General features: G+C 39.8%; 1 protein-coding gene and 2 non-coding genes across 3 annotated transcripts in view; all 3 read left to right on the top strand.

The window, feature by feature from the left end:
* The window catches only part of EIF3A (eukaryotic translation initiation factor 3 subunit A), a 33,664-nt gene extending 10,241 nt beyond the window's left edge, over positions 1-23,423 (top strand). The window contains exons 8-22 of the mRNA XM_056849933.1: positions 495-599; positions 1,986-2,084; positions 3,911-4,027; positions 5,457-5,642; positions 6,418-6,765; positions 8,977-9,081; positions 9,167-9,280; positions 9,985-10,107; positions 13,384-13,537; positions 13,882-14,066; positions 14,308-14,396; positions 16,336-17,279; positions 18,880-19,054; positions 20,409-20,593; positions 22,723-23,423. Coding sequence (XP_056705911.1) covers positions 495-599; positions 1,986-2,084; positions 3,911-4,027; positions 5,457-5,642; positions 6,418-6,765; positions 8,977-9,081; positions 9,167-9,280; positions 9,985-10,107; positions 13,384-13,537; positions 13,882-14,066; positions 14,308-14,396; positions 16,336-17,279; positions 18,880-19,054; positions 20,409-20,593; positions 22,723-23,000 — 3,207 coding nt within the window. The 3' untranslated portion in view covers positions 23,001-23,423. The remainder of the gene's footprint in view (positions 1-494; positions 600-1,985; positions 2,085-3,910; positions 4,028-5,456; positions 5,643-6,417; positions 6,766-8,976; positions 9,082-9,166; positions 9,281-9,984; positions 10,108-13,383; positions 13,538-13,881; positions 14,067-14,307; positions 14,397-16,335; positions 17,280-18,879; positions 19,055-20,408; positions 20,594-22,722) is intronic.
* On the top strand, positions 1,416-1,546 carry LOC130478489 (small nucleolar RNA SNORA19). The gene has a single exon (XR_008933351.1). It is a non-coding gene; the product is annotated as a small nucleolar RNA SNORA19 (small nucleolar RNA).
* Positions 3,586-3,719, top strand: LOC130478488 (small nucleolar RNA SNORA19). Its single transcript, XR_008933350.1, has one exon. It is a non-coding gene; the product is annotated as a small nucleolar RNA SNORA19 (small nucleolar RNA).
* Positions 23,424-23,865: the final 442 nt, after the last annotated feature.

Genomic DNA, 23,865 nt, shown 5'->3' with positions numbered 1-23,865 from the left:
GACACTTGGGGAAGAACTGAAGAATATTCTGATAACTTTTAAATGTTAGTAAAAGTTACTGGCTTCTTTAGTTCTCTCTGATTCTAACTTTGTCCCTATACTTGCAGTCTGTCAGGGCTGCGACACTAGATAGAACTAGAGGTATACATTTCCCAGGGAACATAAGGTATGACTGTCTCCTTGCTTCCTCAAGTAATCTTAACTGTAGAGGTGACGCATTGTTGCAGCTGAAGATGCATGTCCTCATCATGATGCTTGCAAGTGGAAAGTACTCCTTAACTGTCCTAATAATTTTAATTGGCTAACAGCGCAACCCTATATAGAGTTACTCCAGTCTGAGCCCATTGAAATGAATGGGCTTAGTCTGGAGTAACTCTCTTTAGGATTGCACTGTTAGTTATTTGCTTAAAACCTTGTTGATATTAGCATTGCAGTAATGCTGTGTAGCAATCTTCTTTAACTAAAAATAACAACCTTCCATATTTTTTTCATAGGTGAGATTCAATGTAGTACAGTATGTTGTTCCAGAAGTGAAGGAACTTTATAACTGGCTGGAAGTAGATTTTCACCCACTGAAGTTATGTGGTCGTGTTTGTAAGGTAAATGGTGAAAACTTTTTTAAAAGGGTGGACTTCTATTTCACTTGCATGTAGTCCTTTTTGAAATTGTTGGGTGGAACACTGTGTGCTGTTCCATTATTATTTTGTCCCTGAGGTTCTTAAAAACAGGTTTTACCTGGAGGGTCAGCAATTTAAGGGGGATGACTAGCCAGGGAGGGGTACTTAACACTTCTGTGCCTGTTTTCCTTACAGCAAAGCACTCCCCTTCTCAGCTGCTTTTATCCCTGTCTGGGAAACTTGTGTATCCTTGTACATTTTCCCAAGCAGATGTAAAAGCAGCTTGGAGATAATGAATTTTGAATTTTGCAAATGATTATTGGTGGACAAAAATTAAGGATTTAAATAGCTCCTTCTAAAATCTGCCTCTTTAAATCGCTGCTTCTGAAGCTTCAAGTGGGAGGGTGAGAATCTGTGTCACACATAGTTCCACCCTGAGGGCTTCTTATTGCTTCTTATTCTATTTTGTCCTGTGGCTATTTCTTTATCATATTTGATTGTCGCTTGTGTATAATGCTTTTGGTGATTAGACATAAACTTTTGGGTGCCTCCTAAAGTGAAAATTTGTCAAGGCCTGCATTATGGATTAATTTGAAATCATGTGCACACTACAAAGTATTAAACTACCTGGTCATACAAATTAAAAATAGCTGTTGAAAGACTTCTTCATTGTACTAGGAGAAGTGATATTCAAGTCTGTATTTAAGTGGCTTATTGTGGTATCTGTTAGCCAGAAAATTGAATAATTATCTATTAGTGGACATGTACTGAGAGAGTTGTTTTGAATTGTATGGATTAAAGCACATTTCATTGTCTTGTTCTTAGTACATTTAAGAACAAAGATATTTCTGATGTGCTAGATAATAGATGAAGGTAAATTAGCAGTGTGGTAAATGTTAGTCATCACTGTCAGTCACCTTCAAACAAAACTGAACTTGATGTACCCATTGTGAAAAATCAAAAAAGGCACACTAGTGATTAAACTAGAAAAATATTTTCTGAACATCTTTAAAATGGAAGAGAGAATAATTTTCTGAATAAGTTTAAAGGATTCTTTAGATTTACTTACTTGAGTCCTTCCAAATGAACTCTTTTGAGCAATTACAGCATGCAAATTAGAAGCAACCAGATCTTGGCTATCAAAATTCTCATGGTCTCAGAAGCTTGGAAATGTACCTTTTGCAGTATTGCTAAAGTTTCATTGGCCAAGATATGTGAGTTTCTAACTTGAATATTAAAATGGTTCTTTCTAGCAAGCATTTGGGAAGAACTGTGTCTGTGTGTGAGTGAGTGGGTGGTGTGCTTTTAGAATGTTATATTGTTGAACTAGCCCTGGTGTCTTATAAGCCTCTGAATGATTCTGTATAGGTTCTAAACTGGGTAAGAGACCAATCTGAAAAAGAACCAGAACTGCAGTTGTATATCCCTCATCTGCAAAACAATACCATCCTCAGACTGCTTCAGCAGGTATGATTATAAACAAGGTTTTGAAAGTAGTGTATGGTCGAGGTAACTTTTATTCTGAATTTCTTTGTATCTAAAAAAACAACCATCAAGTACAGAAGTGTAGTTCTGTTCTATTGATTCAGATCTTTTAAAATTATCTTTATTTTAATTGCACCCATGTATAACGGATTTAACTAGGTTGTTGTTGTTTGGTGTGATTAACAGTTGATCTCTCATGCCCAATTTCAACATTAAATGAGCAACATGGTGGTTGCAATTTGTGATGATTCCATGCTCTTCCTAGTAATAGCTGCAGCTTCTGCCCAGGTGGTAGCAACGTTTGCTTTGCTAGGAGGTGTGTTACTAGAGTGGTACCTATCAACGTGATCTGCCCTGTCATGCTAAGAAGTTATGTTTTCACCAGAAAGCAATATGGGAACAACTGTTAAGACAGCAGTAGCTCTGTTGCTTTGGTTGCAAGGCCTTGGTGAGTAACTGATGAGCTAGCTGCTTTTTGCCTTGTGCACTCTGCCGTTAAACTTAACAATAAAATCCCGAACTGTTAAAAAATAGTTTGCAACTGTTCTGCTGCGTTCTGTAAGCAGCACAGAAACAGTGCTTGGAAGCCATATTAAAAGGATCATTGCCCTAAGTTTCACATGAAATAACCAGCATCAAACCAGTTGAAGTTCTCGAATTTTCTAATCGGCATTCCCCAGGGCCTGCAAGAAGGAATTATTTCACCAGGCCTACCTACAACTAAGGGCAGCTGCAGGTTGCTGTCGGTGCTGGCCTCCCAACCCTCCTCCCAAACCGCATCCATCTTATTTAATTATGTGGGGAACTGTCTGCTCTACCAGGCCCTCAGCGGCTGGTGGTTTTTGATAGGGCGCCATCTGTTGAAATTTTATATTCTGGTATTTTAAGAGTTAATGGTAATTCATTGTATGTTTTAAGAGTTTTAATCGTTATATTGTGATTTTGTATTATTGTGTTGTTACCCGCCCTGAGCCCAGCCTGGCCGGGGGTTGAGGGCAGGATAGAAATCCAGACAAATATTATAAATAAATAATTGGCTCACATCAGTCCTCCACCACTCAATGTGAAAAGTGCTTGGGGAAGCCAATAGCCTGTTTGCCAGCATCCTTTCAATTATTTTTTTAAAAATTTATATGAGGTATTTTTAACCATTCGTACACCCAACTAGCTGAATCATTCATACATACCTTGTATCAGGCATTTTTTGAATTCAGAATGTTTCAGTTGGATCTGTGCAGCACCAACAAAAGGCACCGATGATATTTCCTGCTTTCCCCATTCCCTAGCAGCTTCTTGTGAATGCCTAAAAGAACACTAGATGTTGGTGGACCCATACAGATAAAATATAGGTGGCATGCAGTGAGGTGGGGAAGAAGTAGGCGGCAGTGCCCTTTCGCCTACTCCATCAGCAGAGCCTCTTGCAACAGAAGGCAGCATCTTGTCCAGCAGAAGGATCCAGCCCTTTCACACCTTGCTTTTTCAAATGCACATTTCATTGACCTGCTTTTCTTTGCATTGGTAAGCAGTGTTATTTCTGATGTGCGAAAAGAACAATTTGAAAGCTAATTAGCAGTGTTGCTGTAAATAGTGACTCCTGCCAGTCTCTTTCATACATGCTAGCTGCTTGGTAGAATTATCAGGCCCTTTTAAATGCATTCTGAAACCATACGTTTTCCGTAAATGTTGATCAGTAATTATTGTTAATGTTTAAGCTGTAGCGTAAACGTTGATGAGGTTAACTTTCACAAGTATTTTTGCTCATTTAGAATTATTAATGGGAAAAAGTTGAATATTCATCTGTTATGCAGGTGGCCCAAATTTATCAAAGCATCGACTTTTCTCGTCTGACTACTCTGGTTCCTTTTGTTGATGCTTTCCAACTGGAACGTGCAATAGTAGATGCAGCTAGGCACTGTGACTTGCAAGTAAGTGCGATAACAGTAATCTTCAAAAATGTTCAAATGCTTTGTTCTTTAAGTGAATCTGAGATCATGGATTGAAACTTGTTGAAACCTGTTCAAGTGTGAAACTGTTTTGTTCTTTTAGATGCAAACAAGGAAAACTGGGCTAATTTATTATTAAATATTGTTTTTAGTTGATGCAAACTTTTACAAAAATATTTAGTCAGTTGACTGGGCATGCAGAAGCCACCTTTATAGAAAAATAATTAGAAATTTAATATTTAGGTAATTAAAGATAATAGATAGGATGCAATAATTCACGAATGGAACAAATTCCCAAAATAAATCTCCCTCTTCCCCTCTTGCAAAGCTGTTCCTCTGGACTGGAGAGCTTTTTGGAACAGAGTGGGATATGCCCAGGGGACAGGGGGTAGTCTTACATCTGTTTAAGGAAGATATTTTCAGAACAGTTTGGGAGAAGCTTTCAGATGATAGACTCTTACGTATGAAATATATGTGACCCTTGGTCTTTCCTCATTGTGATTAGGAATGTGGCCTATCAGGAAGCACTGAGGATAATCAAAAAGTGGTTAATCAATTTGTACCATGTTACTGTGCAGTTGTGTGCAAGGCTCGTATGTTCTACTTTTGCACTAGGGCTTTCCATTCCTTCCCTCATACTTAAATTTTCTTACAGTCCTTAGTCACATGTGCTTTCACACTCAGCAGACTGGATGTTTTACTGTCCGCAGAATTGAGGTGCTTTGCCAAAACCCCATTCTTGGGTCATTTTTGATGTTGCCAAGTCTGATGCAAGAGAGACTGTGTTATATTATTTTGTGCTCAGAGGGTGGCGGATCTTTTGATCATGCCTATCTTGATTAGATATTGGCTTCTTGCTGAACTCTGGATTATGTCTTTTCTGTTGACAGATACTGATCCAGTATAATCTGGGCAAAAGAGCTTATTAATAGAAGGAAAGGAGTGGGATGTGCCATAGGGAGCTGCAGTAAGAAGGGGGGAATTCGTAGAAAACACACAAGCATGCAGTGTTGCACAAGCTCTTGCTTTGTTAGTCAGAGAGCTTGCACAAGACGGGAGGGAATGAATTACACTATTTCCAACCTCCCCCCCAATGTTTCAGCTCTCTGACCTGTATCCTGCTGTATTCCTGGGGGTCCCCTATTAATCAAGAGCAGCTTGGGGTGTGCTGTTCAGGAAAAGTGTAGAGATTCATTTCATGAACTTCTAAAGATCCAGTCTAATTTAATCTGTCATTTTTTACCATTTCATTTAAGTAGGATAAATCATATATGCTGAGTTAATCTCAGCACTCAGTGTTAGTAATGTGGGAAAAATGCTAGTTGAAAACGTTAAACACAACTATAAAAATAGACTACAGAATATTGTCCAAAGATATAAATAAATAGTGTTTACCTTCAAATGTTAAAAGGTTCGTATTGATCACACTACTCGAACACTGAGTTTTGGATCAGATTTGAATTACTGTACTCGGGAAGATGCTCCTCTTGGACCACAGCTGCAAAGCATGCCTTCTGAGCAGATCAGGAACCAGCTGACCGCTATGTCTTCTGCCCTAGCAAAGGCTCTTGAAGTGATTAAGCCACCTCACCTGTTGGTAAGTCATTGAGATTTGGAACACCTTTGAAAGAATACCTGTGAAAGTCTGGTGGGAAATGGTTTGGTATTCTTGATTGTTGTTTGAGTATTTCTTGTGTTCGCTTTTGTTATTTTGCCTGACGTTGAAACATCTTTTGGCTCATTCTACTTCAGTGCATCTGTGATTCACTGTTTCCTGTTTTGATAAATTGCAGCATTTTTTTCAGGCTAGGAGGGAGAAAGAATGGAAGCAGATAAGAGAGAGAGAGTTTAAAATCTTTGTGTACAGTGTAACTGTGGAAACGTTGCCGGCAGTATCAGTAAGAGACAGTGACACTTGTCATTTTAAAAGCTGTCTTAATAAACACTATGTAGCTAAATTTAAAAATACTCTTTGGTGCATTTTCTAACTTATTCAGTCCTGCCATAATTATATTGGCAGAAAAATAAATTCAAATGACGTTTATTTAGAAAACAGCTGTTTAATGTTTAAGTCAAGGCAGTTTGGTATTTCCTGTGTATTTATTTGTGCTGTTCTTCTAAGCAAAAATGCATTCCAATGTAAAACTTATTGGCACGTAGCTTGTTTGGAGTAATTATTCAAATGCATTAATTAATCCTATGCAGAGTTACGCATTCTAAGCCCATTTATTTCAGTGACTGTGGTAGATTTGTTGCAATCTAAGGATTGCAACAAAACAAAAAAATGCAATAGTACTTTGTATTTCAGCCATGCTTTCACCTCTCATAAAGTGTACAATTTGAAGGTGTTTTGTTGTGCTTTTTAATCTTAGCAAGAGAAGGATGAGCAACATCAACAGGCTGTTACAGCTTACTTAAAAAATTCTAAGAAAGAACATCAGCGTATTCTTGCTCGACGGCAGACTATTGAGGAAAGAAAGGAACGTCTTGAGAATTTGAATATTCAGCGTGAAAAAGAAGAGTTGGAACAGCGTGAAGCTGAACTTCTAAAGGTTCGCAAAGCTGAAGAGGAGAGACTGCGGCAGGAGGCAAAAGAGAGAGAAAAGGAGCGCATTCTACAGGAACATGAACAAATTAAAAAGAAAACTGTTCGTGAACGACTGGAACAGATTAAGAAGACTGAACTGGGAGCCAAGGCCTTCAAAGATATTGATATTGAAGTAAGAAACCATTTGATTATCCTCCAAATTGTGCAGATGACTTTAATTTTAATTTGTTCATCAACTAAGGAGTATTTTGCAGAATCTGTGAAGCTGACATATTGTTGGGTCAACTTACCTTAGTAGAGCCTATGCTTTCTGAGTACCTCTGGTAGAGAGCCTTTCCACTCCTGCTGCTTGAGAGGTGAGCCTTTCCACTCCTGCTGCTGGGGAGGGGAGAGTGATAGGAACTGAATTTCAGACTCCCATGCAATACTGTGCTCTACTGGTGAGTTCTAGTCCCATCCCATAAGTCCTTTGCTCTTTTGTAAGAAAGGTGAGAAACAGATCTTCTGACAGTCAAGTTATGCCAGCCTCCCAGGTCAGGTAGAGTTCTGTACGCAAGTTGGGTTGATGGCACACCATTAAAACACACAGTTAAAAACTCAGCCAAACAGCAGTTCAGCCTGCACCAAATGCCCTCTGGAATAAAACAGCCTGTCTGGGTGCAGCAAATGAAGGCCCCTGCTCTTGTAGGCCTTTCCAAAAGAGTGGGCCTGTCACAGAGAACACCTCGCTGTAGCCAGATGGATGCTTCTAGGTGAGGGAACCACAAGGAGAAGGTTGTCTGAGGAGCGTTAATGGCACAGGGGACTACATGTGTATACTGCCTGTGTTGATATGTCTTTTTTCCCCCAGGGGGATGGGTGTGCTTATTGGCCCAGTAGAAATGTGCAAGGTGAAAAATTCCAGTGTTTCTATATACTTTTTCCTCAATGGGAACCCAAAGGGGCGTACAACATTTTTCTCACCTCCTCCATCTTATCCTTGCAATAATAATCATGTGAGTTAGGTAAGGCTGAGAGAGGGACTGGCCCAAGATCACCCAGCAGCCTTCCATGGCAGAGTGGAGATTCAAACCCAGATCTTCAAGTATTGTATAAATATTTTACAAAATGATGTAGCTAGTGATAATGAGCTTTATGCTTTTGAAAAAGAGGTTTGATAAACAGCTATCCTTTGGTGACTTGCAGGCTGTTGTCTAGTCAGATCCTGCTAGACCTTTGAATGCTAAGGACAAAGCCAAATATTTCACAACCTTATCTTACAGTTTTCTGTTTCTGCATGCCAGCATGAGAGCTGTTTCAGTGTGAGAGCCAGCATGGTGTAGTGGTTAAGAGGCGGGGTGGACTCTAATCTGGAGAACTGGGTTTGATTCCCCACTCCAACACATGAAGCCTGCTGGGTGACCTTGGGCCAGTCACAGTTCTCTCTGAACTCTCTCATCCCCACCTACCTTACAAGGTATCTGTTGTGGGGAGAGGAAGGGAAGGAGATTGTAAGCCGGTTTGAGACTCCTTAAAGGTAGAGAAAATCAGGTTATAAAAACCAACTCTTCTTTTTCTGCCTGTCTTCTTTCAGGCCATCCTTTTTTGCTGATTAAGATTTACAGTGTTGTTTTCTTTTCTCTCTTTTTGCCAATATGTTATGGAACAGATGCACTAAACTTTATTTTTCTTCTGTACAGCAGTCTTTGGAAATTTAGCAAAGCTCTTCCTCTAGCCTACTCCCCATTCTCTTCCTCTTACATCTTGTATTTTTCTAAGCACACATGGTCAAACCTAAGTTTCTATATAAGTTCTGTTCCTGTCTAGTGGATGTGCAGCTTCATTAATAAAGATGGGAATCACATGTGGTGTTTGTAAATTATTTCTAATAAATTCCCTTGACTGCTGTTGGAGATGTAACTTTATTGAACTGTGAATATATGTCCATTGTGTAGGAGGAGACTGAATTGGAAGGAGGGGCTGGAATCATGCCCATTCTCCTTTTCTTTTTCAACCTCCACTCATAAATCCATATTTGTGAACACATACTTCACACCTGTGTGCTATTCAGAGATTAGGATGAACATGTATAAGATGGGGTGGGCCATGGTCCCACTCCCTTATTTTCAGTCATCCTACATGACCAAAGCTTGTGTCTTAATATGTAAATTTTCAGAATGAAATATAAAACCATCTGGTGTCTTACTAACATTAATTAAACCCCACATCTTGATTGGAATTAGTGTGAAGATTAAAATGTTTGTTAAAATGTAGCAGAGTACTAAGAAGTCGTAAATGCTACATGAAATGGGAAGCTGTAGAACAGTTAAAGCTGTTAAACAAGGAAATGTTTTCATCGGGAGCAGTTTATTTTTTATTCTTCAACATTTAATTTCTGATTTAGGATCTTGAAGAATTGGATCCAGATTTCATTATGGCAAAACAAGTTGAACAGCTGGAGAAAGAAAAAAAGGAACTTCAGGAGCGTCTGAAGAATCAGGAGAAAAAGGTATTTTTAAAAAAGAAGATATTGAAGAAATGTTTTGTTGCTTTACATTTAAACCTGAGTAATGTAATTTTCTGCTTTTGTTTAGATTGACCATTTTGAAAGAGCAAAGCGCTTAGAAGAAATTCCCCTAATTAAGAGTGCCTACGAAGAGCAAAGAATCAGAGATATGGAGCTTTGGGAGCAGCAAGAAGAAGAGAGGGTGAGGTTTTGAAGGAAAATTCTTTGGTTTGAGAAACAAGTTACTTTTGATATATCCTCTCTATCAATCTGAATAAATGAGAATATGTGTAATAATTTCACTTGTCCCAGAGGTCAGCATTCTTATTAGTATTTTACACTTCAAGTATTGATGACAGAATTCTGAACTGAGACGAGCGAATGGCTTCTGCGTATATTGAGTTAGATCCTATGGATCCATTCCCTTAATAGCAATGTTTTCTTTGGCACAAGGAGTCTTCTACCCACACATGAGGCTGTTTTTCTGGCAGAATACTTCTTGTGCAGGAGAAAAAAAAAACCTGTTAGCAGAACAGATCCATTCCAATATAATCAGAAAATTGCATTCTCTTTGATTTCCAAATTGTGTCATTTTTAATGCTTTACAGTTTTCATGGTTGGGCAGTCTTGGGTTTTATTTCATTTAAAACTTGAAGCCACTATTTTCATTGAAACAAATGTGATCTAAATACTTTTATAGCCCTATTACATAGAAAATGGACTGATATGTATATACTCAGTTTCTCTGGTATGTTTTTTTTCCCAAAGTGCAACTGATCACTAAGTTCTAAATGCCATATTGAACAATGTAGGGGTAAGAGGCCTATGGAGCCAGGAAATATACAATGATGTTTTGGAGATGTCATATTTTAGTGTAATTCTGACTTGGTTTTGCATATGTTACAGATTACAACCATGCAATTGGAGCGTGAAAAGGCCCTTGAACATAAGGGGAGAATGTCAAAGATGTTGGAGGATAGAGATTTGTTTGAAGCTAGGCTCAAGGCAGCAAGGAAATCAGTTTATGAGGTAAATCTGACTTTCTTCATGTTCTCTACAGCCCATGTATGATAATGCACCTTGGGATTATGAAGTGGATTTTTCTAGAAGACTGAGTGAGAGGTGGTACGGCGCCTCCCTTCCTTTCTTCTGCCATATTTGTGTTTTGTGCATTCCAAGAGCATCAGCAGAGAGGGTTTTTTTTGGGGGGGGGGGTCTGATAAAAACTATTTGATTTTACTACTAGTTCCATTTTAATTAGTTCCTCTTGAAGATTCAGGATAGAATTAATGGGGTTATTTTATTTTTATTTCCTTTATTTATAGTCTACCTTTCTCAATGAGACTCAAAGCAGATTACATAGTGTAAGCCAGTTCAGTCAGTAGGATGAGAAATCAAATAAGCATTGTAATATGATTAGGATAACGGAATCTGAAACAAAGCATAAAGTATTAGACTTAATATGTTACACAATGCAGAACATGGTGGTATGTATGTAAGTATAAAACAATGCAGTGAGAGCAGGATAAAACACATAATACATACTGAATACAATGAAATAGTTCACAGTCCTTGTCCATTTATCAAAAGTGCCTTCCTGAACAGTCTTGCTTTGATATAGCCCTATTTGCTGTATAGAAATTCCCTTGTGATCAGTTGTTTTATTCAATTTTTTATTCAGTTGTTTTATTCAATTTTATTCAGTTGTTTTATTCAATTTCTGAACTTCTAGAATTGTAATGTTTTAGAACTATGTTCTCAATAGGATTGAGACCTACTTCGCTGTGGTATTCACAGAGGTGTAAAATATCTGGAAACTTTGAAGCCATGGGGGAAAAACCTCCCCCCCCTGGAAATGTGGGAAAAATTGAAATATATGCAATACCTCCTGTCCTATCAAACCTAAACTATTTTTTATTGCTTTAACCATGTAAAATGCATCATTTATAACTTACTTCACATATAAAATTAAAATATTGGATATAATCATGAAATTTAAAAGTTACAAGTTCCATAGTTTTCTACAATCAAAATTGCAAATGCACTCAGTACTTGAAAGAAAACTGCAAGCTGATGCACCCTATGCTACCTTAGCATGTGTACCTTCGAGCTAGATACCATCTTCTTCTTTCTGTGGCTGTTGGTTAGAGAGAGATCAGTTCTCCAGGAAACTCAGAATGTTCCTCTGAGGCTTTGGTGCAATTTCTGCCCCACCTCCTTCTGAGTTTCTCTCTCTCCAGCAACTTAGGGCAATAAGCTACTTTTTGGGGGCAAAAATGCATTTTGGATTTAAGAGCTGTATTTGTCTACAGCATGCCCACCTTGTCTTTAAAAATATTCCATTCATTCTAAAAAAGAAAATATTTCATAGGAATATTTTCAGTACTCCCCCAAATTTCCTATATTTCCCCTTACAAAAATGGGGGGAAAGGCATCAGGAAGAAAAAGATACACTTCCTCCCAAAGTTTTATCCCCCCTTCACATCTGTATGTGTTAACAGCTGGAAAAGGAAATATTTTGGGGTTGCTATGGCTCCTCTTTTAATGTAGTATGGTAACCTAGAAAATGAGTACCTTTTGTGCAGTGCTAAAAATCTAGCACCTGTTTGGAGAACAAGATCATATTTGGAATTAAATGTTCATTACATACAAAAACATTGGTATAATGCTTGTGTTGTACATTAGCAAATTATTCCTGTGTGATTTGATTTATATCCTACCCAAAGGTGTGGGTTGGTAACAGTTTACAAATCTAAAATAATAATACAGCATTAGTTTGAAAAAGTCAAACCAGTTCTGATAAAAAGGCCTTATAACAATTCTGGACAAAGCTCAGTCTTAAGTGAGATTCAGTACCAAATTATATGTTGCACTAGTCAGGAAGTGTGTGCAGATGTAGTTCCAGTGATTAATTGCATGGGGAGGGTATCCACACAGTGCCCAGTCTCTACTAGGGCTATGCACTGATACCATATACAGCTGCCACTTGATTTGGAGGTTCTATGTCAGTAGTATTCAGTCCACAGCTTCACAGTTACCATCCACCAAACGAGCCACATTCATTTGGATTCCTGGCATGATGCCTGCACCTCAGGGAGGCCTGCAGCTTACCTGTTCCTCTGATGGCCGCTGTTTCAAGATGGAAGCCACCTGTCAACCACAAACCTCACTAGTCAAGAGCCTTGCCCACATTACTGAAACATGGGACCAGTGGCACATTGAGGAACCCCACTCAGAAGAGCCATATCTGGCATGTCAAAGAGCCACGTCTGGCTCCCAGGCCTCTTGAGCGCATGTCAGTGCTCAATATGGTGAAGGCCATCATATGTATAACCCCTGGGTTGAGTGGCTTCTGCACCGAAAAAAGTTTTTTTTTCTTTTCCCAGCAGCGGCCACTTTAATAAAACAAGGAAGTTAAAAGTCTTGCATGCAGTGTATAGGATATTTTGAGGAAGGTCTTCATTTATTTGTTGTCTCACCTTGCACTTAGACAACTTCAGTAAGGGAAATTTTTGCCTGTAGATGTCAGAAGAGATCTCCAGTAAAAAAAGATTTTTTCTCTCTTTCAAGAGTGCTGAGTGACTTTCATTAGCTAAATCTTCCAACTAAGGAGGCACCAAAAATTCTGCCACTGATAATTCATAATTCTAATAATAGGGAGCCCTGACCTGGATGGCCCAGGCTAGCCTGATCTCGTCAGATCTCAGAAGCTAAGCAGGGTCAGCCCTGGTTGGTATTTGGATGGGAGACCACCAAGGAATATCAGGGTTGCTGTGCAGAGGAAGGCACTGGCAAACCACCTCTGATAGTCTCTTGCCATGAAAACCTCAAAAAGGGGTCGCCATAAGTCGGCTGCGACTTGACGGCACTTTACACACACAATAATAGGGAAGCTCATTAGACTTATGAGATGGGCGTAGACATAATTTGATTTAAGAACATGAAAAAGTTTCTTTTAGGTTTAAAAACTAGAAAGTAAATATCACACATACTATCACAGAAGACAGTGGCATAATGCCACATCGTTCCTTAGTATGGAGAGACTTATCTGTAGCATGTGGCCAAAGTTTGCTTTGCAGTCTGCTAGGCTATGTTTCTGTCATATTGCAAGAATGCGTACAGACTAATGTGTACAGCTGACTAGCTCTGCTCATGTTTAGAGTCACCCTGTGGGAAACTTAGAGGTGTGGTTACAAGGCCCATGTTTGACCAGTAATCTAGGCATTGTTTGTACCATTCCCAGAATGTTAAGATTATGTGCTGATATCTGTCTTTATGTATTTACACACACACAATATTTTTCAGGAAAAACTTAAACAATTTGAAGAAAGACTAGCAGAAGAAAGGCATAACCGTATGGAGGAACGGAAGAGACAGCGCAAAGAGGAAAGACGTATTACTTATTACCAGGAAAAGGAGGAAGAAGAAGAAAGACTGAAAGAGGAGAAGATGCTGAAAGGTAAATGCTGAAGAGCTGTTGCTGGAAAAAACTGTTATCTTTTTGCTCATATGTTCATGTGTTTTCTCATAGTGACAACATTGATTCTCTTAATAGAGATTTGCTACTGCTGCTACTTGTGAAATTTTTTTTACCACTTGTGAAAATCATATCAAATTTTAGATGTATGAAATGTTACCTGCATAAAGGACTGGATCCTAATCTCCCCTTCTGCGAGAGGAAGAGAACTTGTTTGAATACAGTACAAAGTCAACAGCTGTGGAGAAGTGGTAGACATTTCCCGACTGGTGATATTATTAGTGATGAATTTTGAGAAGAGTTAACCTGCATCATTGTCTTGGCAGAAAAAGAAGAAAAAGAACGTGTTGAACGTGAAAAACGTGAGCAAGAAATGCTTGAATATCAGGAACAGTGCAGAAAACTTGAAGAAATAGAGAGGAAGAAACGCCAAAGAGAACTGGAGATTGAAGAGAGAGAGCGTCGTCGAGAAGAAGAGAGGAGAAATCTTGAAGATCCACTTTCAAGGAAGGTAAATATTTTTTCTAATAAACTGAACCCTCTTAACTTTATACAGTACTGCTTTGGCTGTGTAGTAGAAAAATGGCATAAAAATAAGGAATTTAAATTAAGAACACTCCCAGTTCAAGGGCTGAGATTTAAAATAGGACAAAAACATTTAAAGCAAAATATCTGTGCAGTTTATGTTTGTAAAAGTATAAACAGAAGCAATTCTAGATGCAAATAAGCTTTTTTGGTTTTGTTAAATGTAGGAATCTCGCTGGGGTGATAGAGAATCTGAAAGTACCTGGAGAAGAAATGCTGAGCCAGAGTCAGAATGGAGACGTCCAGCACCAGAAAGGTATCCATTGGAATAATGTTTAAACAGTGTACAATTTATTGAAATTTCTCTTGTGATTCTGTCACACTATGAAAGACTACATACCTGCACACACCTTTGGGTAAAGAATTCCTCAGTTGGCAATGTGTGCTGTTCATTGGTTATTGCTGTTAGGGGTTACAGAAATTCTTGCAATTTCTTCTATGCTGTTTCTTCTGTGATTATTCATTTCTTTTAGAGTCACATGATTATGGCAGTGATCAATGATATTGAATAATCAGACTGAATTTAGTGGTTACAATGCTGTCAAGTCATATGTCTGCAATAGACTTTTTTCTGTCCTGGGCTTTGAGGGCTAGAATATGTTTGGGTGTTTCTTTTTTCTACTTTTCTTTCCATCTTTTATTGGAAAGGATATCCTAAAAACCCTTAAAAAGGAAATTGCAGACCTTGAACAGGTGCAGAAAAGAGCAACCAAAATGATCAGGGCGCTACAGCAACTGCCCAATGAGGACAGGAGAAAAACTTACAAAGATGAATTATCTGTTGGGGCTTCCTGTGTGTGTGTGCGTGCACACGTGCACAGCAACTTCTGAAGTTCCTGAATTCTTCACAGCCTGCTTGGACCCAAAAAAGCTGTTCTGGATAGTTAGTGGACCTTTCCCGTACTTGGAGCTGTTGACAGCTGTGACACTACTTGGGTGCACCTATGAGATTCCTTTGTAACATGGCTGAAGTCCTCACAATTTGTACTCTTATTCTTCCCATAATGTACCAAAAAGACAAAGTTGTCTTTTTATTTATTTATTTGTTTATATTTTAGATTTATATCTTACCCCTCCTCCACTACAGTGGAGCTCAGAGTGGGTAACAACATTTCAAATATACATTTAAAAATAGAAACAATTAAAATAGATTAAAATCGATAAAATACAAATAATAAGATGGTGCCCTATGCTCCCCGAGAGCCAACTACCAAGAATATGGGGAGGGGCTGTGGTTCAGTGGGAGAGCATCTGCTTGGCACGCAGACAGGTCCCAGGTTCAATCCCTGACAGCTCCAGTTAAAGGGACTAGGCAAGCAGGTGATGTGAAAGACCCCTGCCTGAGACCCTTCTGGTCTGAGTAGACACTACTGACTTTGATGGACCAAGGGTCTGATTCAGTATAAGGCAGCTAAATGTGTTCAATAACAGACCCTTCGCAAATTATGTGGGGAGGGGGACTGAGGGGAGCATGTAGAAGAGGGGGGGCTCTGCTTGGCGACTGGTGGATGTAAAAGAGCGTTGAAGGTCCTCCACCATGTGCCTGGTGGAACATCTCCATCTTGCAGGCCCTGCAGAACTGGGCCAGATCCCGCAGGGCCCTGGTCTCTTCAACCAGAGAGTTTGTTCTTCTTCTGTGGTGATTATGTGTGTCTCTTTCAGTTTGTGCATATGCTGTTTGAAACTGAGTGGATCTTACTTGCTAATATGCTTGTGTGGACATGTGGCAAAATAGATGCATCTGCTTCCTGGCTTTCTACCTCAACCCTGACAAGTCTTTAAAGACCAAAGTATTGGATCCAAAGGAGGATTTCTGCAAATGGGAAGGGGTGGTATTTGATTCTTCTCTCCCACAGTGGACCTCTGGCAACCCCTACATGCTTTTCCTGGAGGTCCCTGTCCCCCAGCAAGCCAAGCTAAAGAAATCTGCTATAAAATGACAAGGGATCCCCCAAACCCCCTCCAAACTGAGCTGCGGCATTCCAATTGTTAGATGTGGGTGGGCCTTAATATATGTATATTAGGTAGTTTTGATATTATTTGCTTTGTCCTCTTTCTGTTTGAAGCAGTGGGGTAGGAAATCATTAAAGTGTACAAATCAGACAGTGCTTCTGTGTTGAAATAATGTACCAAGTAGCTGTCAGATCACTGAAACCAAACTGTTTTGCATATACAATTTACTTGTGTTTATCCAGAGAGTGGCGTCGTGGGGAAGTACGTGATGAAGAAAAACCTTTCCGAAAAGATGAAGCAACTCGACATAATGCTCCAGAAGACAGAGCATCATCCCCCCATGAAGCATCAGAAGAAAAAGTCTTGAAGTGTGATCTTGATGAAGAAAGCGGTAATAGTAGAGCCCTAGATGATGACAAACCTAGTTGGCGCTCCATGGGTGATGACCAAGGCCCGAGACGGGGGCTGGATGAGGACCGGGGCCCGAGACGGGGGCTGGATGAGGACCGGGGCCCGAGACGGGGGCTGGATGAGGACCGGGGCCCGAGACGGGGGCTGGATGAGGACCGGGGCCCGAGACGGGAGCTGGATGAGGACCGGGGCCCGAGACGAGGGCTGGATGAGGACCGGGGCCCGAGACGAGGGCTGGATGAGGACCGGGGCCCGAGACGAGGGCTGGATGAGGACCGGGGCCCGAGACGGGGGCTGGATGAGGACCGGGGCCCGAGACGGGGGCTGGATGAGGACCGGGCTAGTTGGCGCAACACAGATGATGACAGGGGCCTGAGGCGGGGGCTGGATGATGACAGGGGCCCGAGGCGGGGGCTGGATGATGACAGGGGCCCGAGGCGGGGGCTGGATGATGACAGGGGCCCGAGGCGAGGGCTGGATGATGACAGGGGCCCAAGGCGGGGGCTGGATGATGACAGGGGCCCGAGGCGGGGGCTAGATGATGAACGGGCTAGTTGGCGCAACACAGATGATGACAGGGGCCCGAGGCGAGGGTTGGATGATGACAGGATTTCAAGACGTGATGAAGATAGAGGGCCATGGCGTAATGCAGATGAGGATAGAATCTCAAGGCGTGATGATGATCGTGGACCCAGACGTGCTGGTGATGATGACAGAGGTCCTAGACGTGGGGATGATTCCAGATCTGGACCTTGGAGACCAGTTGGTAGACCAGGTAAACTGATAAACTTGAATGCGTTCATTGTTGGCTTCCTCTCTTGTTCAGTAAAATTACTGAATACTCTGTTTAGTAACATTTGCATTTACTCTTGAGCCACAGAAATATGAGCATTATTTTGTGAGAGATGACTGAATTATTGAATCATCTCCGGAATGTAATGAAAACTGAATAGGAAACTAAATGACATGCTTATTGAAAAAGAAAACCAAAAACGGTGCATGGAAAGTTTTTTTCCATTTGTTCTTTATATTGTTGGTGCTGTAACTTAATATGTTTCCATGGTGCTCTTTTTTTGGCATTGTTACCTTAGGCACGTGTGTGTGTGTGTGTGTGTGTGTGTGTGTGTCTGTGTGTTAAGTGCAGTCAGGTCACTTCCAACTCATGGCATCCCTATGAATCAATGGCCTCCTAAGTGTCCTATCTTTAACAGCCTTGCTCAGGTCTTGCAAACTGAGGACTGTGGCTTCCTTTATAGAGTCAGTCCATCTCATGTTGGGTATTCCTCTTTTCCTGTTGCCTTGACCTTTTCCTAGTGTTATTGTCTTTTCAAGTGACTCTTGTCTTCTCATAATGTGACCAAAGTACGATAGCCTCATTTTAGTCATTTTAGCTTATAGTGCAAGCTCAGGCTTGATTTGATCTAGAACCCACTTATTTGTCTTTTTGGTGGTCTACGGTATCTGTAAAACTCTCCTCCAACACCACATTTCAAAGGAAACATTTTAGACATAATTTAAAAATTGATTTGTTTTTAATTTGAAACATTTTTATCCCACCTTTCCTTCTCAGAAGGCAGCCAACAACATATAACAATACAAACAATATAACAAATCAATTTCAGTACAGAAAGAATACAGCCAACATGTATACATTAAAATCCATATATATAAATAATCCCATCATAGAAATGCCCATTGAAATAGTAGTGTTGACTGCTCCTCTAAAAGCCTACAGTGAGTTTCAGTATGTAAGGATTGAGAAGTCTGGGAATGGAGTGGTGGTAAGGCATGCCACCCTCATGGAAGGCACATTCGTTCAGATATATGGGCCTCCAATTTGTGATTTAATATGTAAACTACTCTGGTTCCTATAATGTTGAGTGTACAAGTGCTAAGTACCGTTTAAAAAATCTGTATCTGTTTCACTAAATGTATAAACATGAAGCAAGTTGTTGTGCCACTCACACTTTCTAGGAACATCTGCTTTTATAATGGGGAAAGTCTGGTAACCAAAATTAGAAATTATTTCATGTTCCTCAGCACCATATCATCATTCTTAACAACAGGCTAGGAATCCTCTAGTATTTTATGGCTGCCATCCAGACATGACAACTCTATAGCTGCTTATTATGGACAAATTTAATTTTCAAATTGTGTAGTCTTGGCTTATTTGAAATCATATTTAGCTTTTGGAAACATTACAAAAGCAACATAGATTCTGTTCAGTCTGTTACTTGTATATAGACCGATGTTAATTTGTTGCTCTACTGCTAGCTAGAAATACAGTGGATGTCTTCATGCTAGACACCTGCCCACCTTATGTGCGTCCTTGTGCTGCTGAAATTAATCCATAAAAAATTTAATTTTTTTGTTAGGTGGATGGAGAGAAAGAGAAAAGGCTCGTGAAGACAGCTGGGGGCCTCCACGAGAGTCCAGGCCTTCAGAAGATCGGGAATGGGATAGAGACAAAGATCGTGACGAGAATGAAAAGGACCGAGAGTTTGACAAAGATCGTGACATTGATCGGGAAGATCGCTTCAGGCGCCCTAGGTTTTTAATTTATTTGCTTTTAACAGTGTTCATAAATTATTTTCTTTCTGTGGACCCAGTCCCCGCCCTCCCGTAAACATAGTCTGCCTAGTAAATGTCGGGATGTGACGTCACCTCATGGGTCAGTAATGACCCGGTGCTTGCACAGGGGGGCTAACTTTACCTTTATGAGGAGTCAAGCACTTCACCAGATAAATCTTGGGATAATGGCACCATACTGAGGCAAATAATTGTATGAGCAAGTTCTAAGTAGTGGTCAGCAGCCTGAAATACCTTCATAGATTAAGGAAAAAATGTCATAATTCTAAGTTGTCAAAATTTGCATTGGTTGCTTTGAAGATATAAGCCACAGAATTGTTTGCAATTTACTTTCAGCACAAATTTAAAAGGGTGAATTAGAATCCCAACATCAAAAACAAAAATCCAGTTTGGTTTTGTTCTGTTACAAAGTTACTGCCACCTGTGGGAAGGGGGGATAATTACCTAAAATAGGTACATGGAGACCAAAAGTCTTTTCGACTGTTTTAAAGCAATTCATTTACCACTAAACCATGAGGTTGTGTGAAGAATTCTCAGTCCCTCCAATGATCAGTCTTCTGACTGAGGAGAAGTTGGAAGTTCATTTATTCCAGGTCTTGGTGAAAACCTTGTATCCCAGACATTGATCACTCAGTGCTGGCTTTTAAGAATTTTATTGAACATCACTCTAGTTATCCTTGAACAGATTAAATAAACAAGAGTTGCAATTATATAGGAAACACTAGAATATGTAAATGAGATTATATATTAAAATGTCATCCCTTTTAGCTAGCCCGCATTTAAAAATGAAATGTAAATTCTAAAATTCTTACCAAGCCTTTTCAGAAAAGATAAGATAGTGTCACCACAACCCAGATTTGAGAGATTCAAGGGGTTTAGGATGTGGCTGTCTTAAATAGACATAATTACATGAACATCACATTACTTTATTAAAACATCTCATCTGTTTTCACTAAACCTTTCAAAAAATTGCTGCTGCAAACTGTTCCATTGGTTGCAGTATTTATTCTGGGCATTAAGTACTGATTCATAAGTTCTCCTTCTCAAGGCTGGAAACTGTAAGCTGCCTAGAACAATGAAACAAATACACGTTTGCAGATGTACACCAAAACCTAAAAAACAAACTCTCAAGCCTACTGTGTCAGAATATCCGAAACAATGGTTTAAAGTTAAAACCCACAACAGTTCCGCTGGATCGGTTGCTTACATTGCAATAAGTTTTAAATCATATAACTAGTTTAATACCACTGATTTCTGTTCAGTAGAAACTGGAATTAAGCAATTGTTCTTCTAAAATATTTTATTTTGGCTAAAGGGAGGATGCTGGCTGGAGGAGAGGCCCAGCCGAAGAGGTCTCTAGCTGGAGAGATTCAGGTCGTCGCGATGAATGGGATCGACCTGGGCGTGACTCTAGAGATGACCGGAGTGGCCGAGACCTTCGAGATCGACGTGGTGAAGAAAGGAGGGGGCTGCCACCTCCAAGAACAGATCGGGAAGAAAGTAGGATCATTTTCTGCTTTAAGTGCTTCATATATCACTTCTGTTAGGGAAGTAATGAAGGAGCCCCGTGGCGCAGAGTGGTAAAGCTGCAGTACTGCAGTCAAAAGCTCTGCTCACGACCTGAGTTCGATCCCGATGGAAGTCTGTTTCAGGTAGCCGGCTCAAGGTTGACTCAGCCTTCCATCCTTCCGAGGTCGGTAAAATGAGGACCCAGCTTGCTTGGGGTAAAGGGAAGACGACTGGGAAAGTCACTGGCAAACCACCCCGTAAACAAAGTCTGCCTAGTAAACGTCGGGTTGTGACGTCACCCCATGGGTCAGGAATGACCCGGTGCTTGCACAGGGGACCTTTACCTTTTAGGGAAGTAATGAGGAAGAGCACTCCCATTATCCAGATGTCTGGATAGTTTGCATCATTGGATAATTATGGAGATAGCGATGTTTTAAGCATATTAATTTAAAAACGAAAGCACTTCCTGCCGCACTGTAGACTTGCATTAGGTGGAAAAACACACCTAGTGTTGATCCTTTTGTCAGATGAAGACTACATATGCTGCTTCACTTTTCAAATTCTTTTAAAGTTGTGAGGTGTACAAAGCGTATGCTCTTCAGTTTTGAATCCATGGGTTAGTTCTTAAACATTTTTGGCTAGACTAGGTATTTTTTTCAGTCTAGCATATCAGTTACTCCTCTCCCTCCAGTTTTTAAAGCATCATAGTTATTTGTCATTCTTTAAATTTGTTTCAGGGGTCACACTTGATGTTCTTTCAGGAGACAGGGTGGAAGGTTTTGTGTTAACCTTCTGTATTTATGTATTGCAACTGGAGATGTAGCATTTCTGGAAATTGTAAAGCCACTGGGGGGTGGGGTGGGTGAGTTTCTGAAAAAGAACCCAGACATTTTGGGGGAACTTGAAATATGTGCAATACTTGCCTAACAAACCTAAATGACTTTTTACTCATTAAAATATCATTTATAACTTAGCATATAAAATTGTTCTATTTCTCGTATTTATGCAATTTTAAAGGTATAAATGTCTTCATTTTCTATAAGAAAAATTGCAGGTACATGAAATACTTGACAAAGAGCTTCCACCTTATGCTACCATAGCACATGTATCTTAATTTTAACCACCTGAGAGCCAGGGAAAAAATAAAAGTTGAAGGTAGAAAACACATTCTATAGTAAACAAAGTGTAGTATTTTATATTAAGTTAAACTTCATAATATTGAAAACACTGAACTGTTGACAATGTATTGTCATTGAACACATGCTGTCATATTATTATGATGGGTAGCCGTGTTAGTCTCAATAGCAGTAGAAAAGAACAAGAGTCCAGTAGCACCTTAAAGACTAACAAAATTTCTGACAGCTTTGGTGAGCCACAGCTCACTTCTTCAGATAGTAAACACCATATTAAAAACACATTTAGGTTTTAAACTTAACGTCGCACGGTGGTCCAACCATCTACATCAGACTCTTCAAATTTCCCAATGGTATCTAAAGAAGTGAGCTGTGGCTCACAAAAGCTCATACCCTGCCAGAAATTTTGTTAGACTTTAAGGTGCTACTGGACTCTTGTTCTTTTCTACTGTCATTTTATTGTTGCCAAAATTATTTACATTTAAACATAAACTACTCTGGAAAATGTTGTATGGGTCTGCAGTATACATAGGGATTACCCTTATCCAATGTTGTAGATTGAGTTAGATAAAAATGGTTATACTGCACACTTTGAGTAAAACCTTGTCTTTCATTTCACTCATTCAAAAGGGGAAAAAAGAATCGTGGGATTTTTTTTCAGTGTTCCTCCAAATTTCCCAATTTTTCTGTTGGAGAAATTTTAAAAGTTCTCAGAACCTTTCATGCTGTACATTTAGTGTGAAAACCTTTGTCGTTCTAAAAGAGAAAACAAAGTTGTTTTTTTCCAGTGCTCCCCAGATTTCCCAATATTTCTGTTGAAAAACGGGGGGGGGGAGTGTGTGTGTGTGGCTTTTTTTAAAAAAATCTGGTTTTTTGGGGGGGTATTCATATTTCTAATTGCAACAAATCATCAACTGCAGCTACAGTTGTCTCTTGTACAGGACAGTAAATGAGGCAAAGTTGAATATTGCCTTTTTGTATTCTTAGTGAGCTCCTGGAGACGGGGCGATGACCGAAAGGAAGAGCCTGAAGAACGTGAACCAGTTCGACGACCACCTGTTCCTGCTGCTCCTGCCCCTGCTCCTGCCCCTGCTCCTGCCCCTGCTCCTGCTCCTGCCCCTGCTCCTGCCCCTTCTGTCTCCAAAGAGCGAGAAAAAGATGGTGAGAAAGAGAAGGGAGCCTGGAGAACCGAAAAAGAGAGAGAAGCCCTTCGCCGCACTAAAACTGAAACCGATGAAGATGGTTGGACCACCGTGCGACGTTAAGTTTAAAACCTAAACGTGGTTTTAATATGGTGTTTAGCATTGATTTGATAACAGAATATAACATTGGTGCTTTAACACTTTGAATTGGTATTCTTTAACAAAATTTTCTAGGTAATGTGGAAGCATGAAATTCTATTACTTGTACGTAGACTGATCATGCACAGAACTTGCAATTAAAAGTTGGAAATTAAATGCTGGTTACCCAAAACTTCAAGTGTTGTATATGTCACAGATCACTTGGTGGTAAGAAATAATAATAATTAAAAAAAACCTGTAGGTATCTTTGAGTGGCACATATATCTGTCAAAAGCAAACCTAATCTTTATTTTAAGTAGCTCTGAATTTGAGTAGTCTGCAAAGCATACATTTATAATTGTATAAATCCATGCTTTGAAAAGACCATATGATCTAAAGTGGACATAAGAAGAGCACCTTCCTATTTGGGTATTTTTATGGCAAGAGTTTTTTTTTGCTGGTGATAATATACACATTCAGTATGTGTTGATTTGGATTGCATTCAGTAATTGTTATGGTCCTCTAGCTACACTGGGATTTTTTTTCTTTTGTAGATTTCACTTGAATGCATATACTTATCAAGCCCTTTGACAGTCTTTATTCTGGCAATGAATGTCACTACAGTGTCAAAACAACAAAATGTAAGGCTTTTAAAATGGCAGCATTTGTGTGAACCATATTGCTGAGGCTTCCCCACCCCCAGTTGCCAATAGACTATCTGCTTTTTCTGTTATAGATCATTCATGCCTTTTGAAGCATTTATATATAGTGTCTTATTTCAGATATGTGGTCTGGAGGAACTGCTCACTCTTCCCTTCCTTCCCAATTTCTTGTCTTTGGGGGTAGGTGC

The sequence above is a fragment of the Euleptes europaea genome, chromosome 5 (assembly GCF_029931775.1).
Source record: "Euleptes europaea isolate rEulEur1 chromosome 5, rEulEur1.hap1, whole genome shotgun sequence".
Classification (NCBI taxonomy): Eukaryota; Metazoa; Chordata; class Lepidosauria; order Squamata; family Sphaerodactylidae; genus Euleptes; species Euleptes europaea.
This window is presented reverse-complemented; position numbering and strand designations above follow the sequence as displayed.